We start from the raw sequence: 1,303 nt of genomic DNA on the forward strand, positions 1-1,303 counted from the left end.
ATCATACCAAGTCAGAGCATCGTCCGTTGGTTGCATGTGTTTTTTGACATTTTGTCCAAGGATTTTTTGTATAAATTTTAAAGTGCGACCTCATGGTAGAGTTATACACTCAAGTTTGAAAAAAAGGAACAAAAGTCTGGCACACTCTAATAAATATTTTTTTCACACTAATAAATATTTGGCACACTCTAATTATAAAAAAATGCATTACCTCAGTTACAGGTACATTCACATGAAGAACATCGGAAACAATAGGTGTAGTGAATTTCATTGAATTGACAGCAGTCAACAGTTCCGCGTGGCTAGGAACAACAAACAGTTTGTACAGGTCTACAATTTGCACTGCCACCTCATCAGGGGAGTTGTCTTCAAATACAACGTCCATTTGTTCATCGAGAAAATCAGCCAGAGTATCAGCTATACTTTCCCACTCTATGCTATTTGTGTTTTCTAAAATGGAACAAAGAATGGTAAGTTAAAATATTAATTCATGTTTCTTCTTCTCTTTTTTACCTTTTCTCAAACAAATGGGTTAACACAGGATGTTCAGAAAAAAAAGAAAAAAAAAATGGGTGAAACTAACAAGTGGGTATGGGCTCTTACTCACTCATTTGATCAGCACCAGACTTTTTGAAGCTGAAATTTGGTTGATACAAATATTTTCAAAGTTTCTACCTCCACCCTAACTATTTCATTAGAGCTTCATGTTTTAGACAAAGTTAATATGATATTGTGATGTGATGTCAAAATTTTGTGAAGAAGAGTAGGTAGGTAAGTAAATTTTCTTTCTTGATATTTACAATCTATCTACCAGGTGTGAATTTCATTTGGTGTCACTTACTTGCACTGACTAACATCACCACACCAGACTTTTTGAAGCTGAAATTTGGTTGATACAAATATTTTCAAAGTTTCTACCTCCACCCTAACTATTTCATTAAAGCTTCATGTTTTAGACAAAGTCAATATGATATTGTGATGTGATGTCAAAACTTTGTGAAGAAGAGTAGATAGGTAAGTAAATTTTCTTTCTTGATATTTACAATCTATCTACCAGGTGTGAATTTCATTTGGTGTCACTTACTTGCACTGACTAACAAATCATTCACCATATCAATCAAGTGTAACAGTTTTTGTCTAGTTATTGCTGGAGGACCACCCATGCCATTTTCCAGTGCCATCTGAAACATAATTGAAATGTATGGTTGGAAGAGACCTTAATATGACCCCCAAAAAATACCACTTCGTGGCATAAAAAAGACCCCGCCAAGTCGTTCCTCCCAAAATAAATCAAGTGCCACAA

The 1,303-nt window shown here is 34.6% G+C and overlaps 1 protein-coding gene across 1 annotated transcript; it reads right to left on the bottom strand.

Annotated features, from left to right (window-relative positions):
- Positions 1-187: 187 nt before the first annotated feature.
- LOC103523007 lies at positions 188-1,205 on the bottom strand (the record flags this gene model as incomplete). The annotated part of the gene is made up of 2 exons (XM_008488084.2): positions 1,085-1,205; positions 188-450 (listed from the first exon to the last, which is right to left on the bottom strand). Coding segments are annotated over exons 1-2 (369 nt in total), but the record flags the coding sequence as incomplete, so codon positions are not given.
- Positions 1,206-1,303: the final 98 nt, after the last annotated feature.

This window comes from Diaphorina citri, unplaced genomic scaffold (assembly GCF_000475195.1).
Source record: "Diaphorina citri unplaced genomic scaffold, Diaci psyllid genome assembly version 1.1 scaffold13808, whole genome shotgun sequence".
NCBI classification, from domain to species: Eukaryota; Metazoa; Arthropoda; class Insecta; order Hemiptera; family Psyllidae; genus Diaphorina; species Diaphorina citri.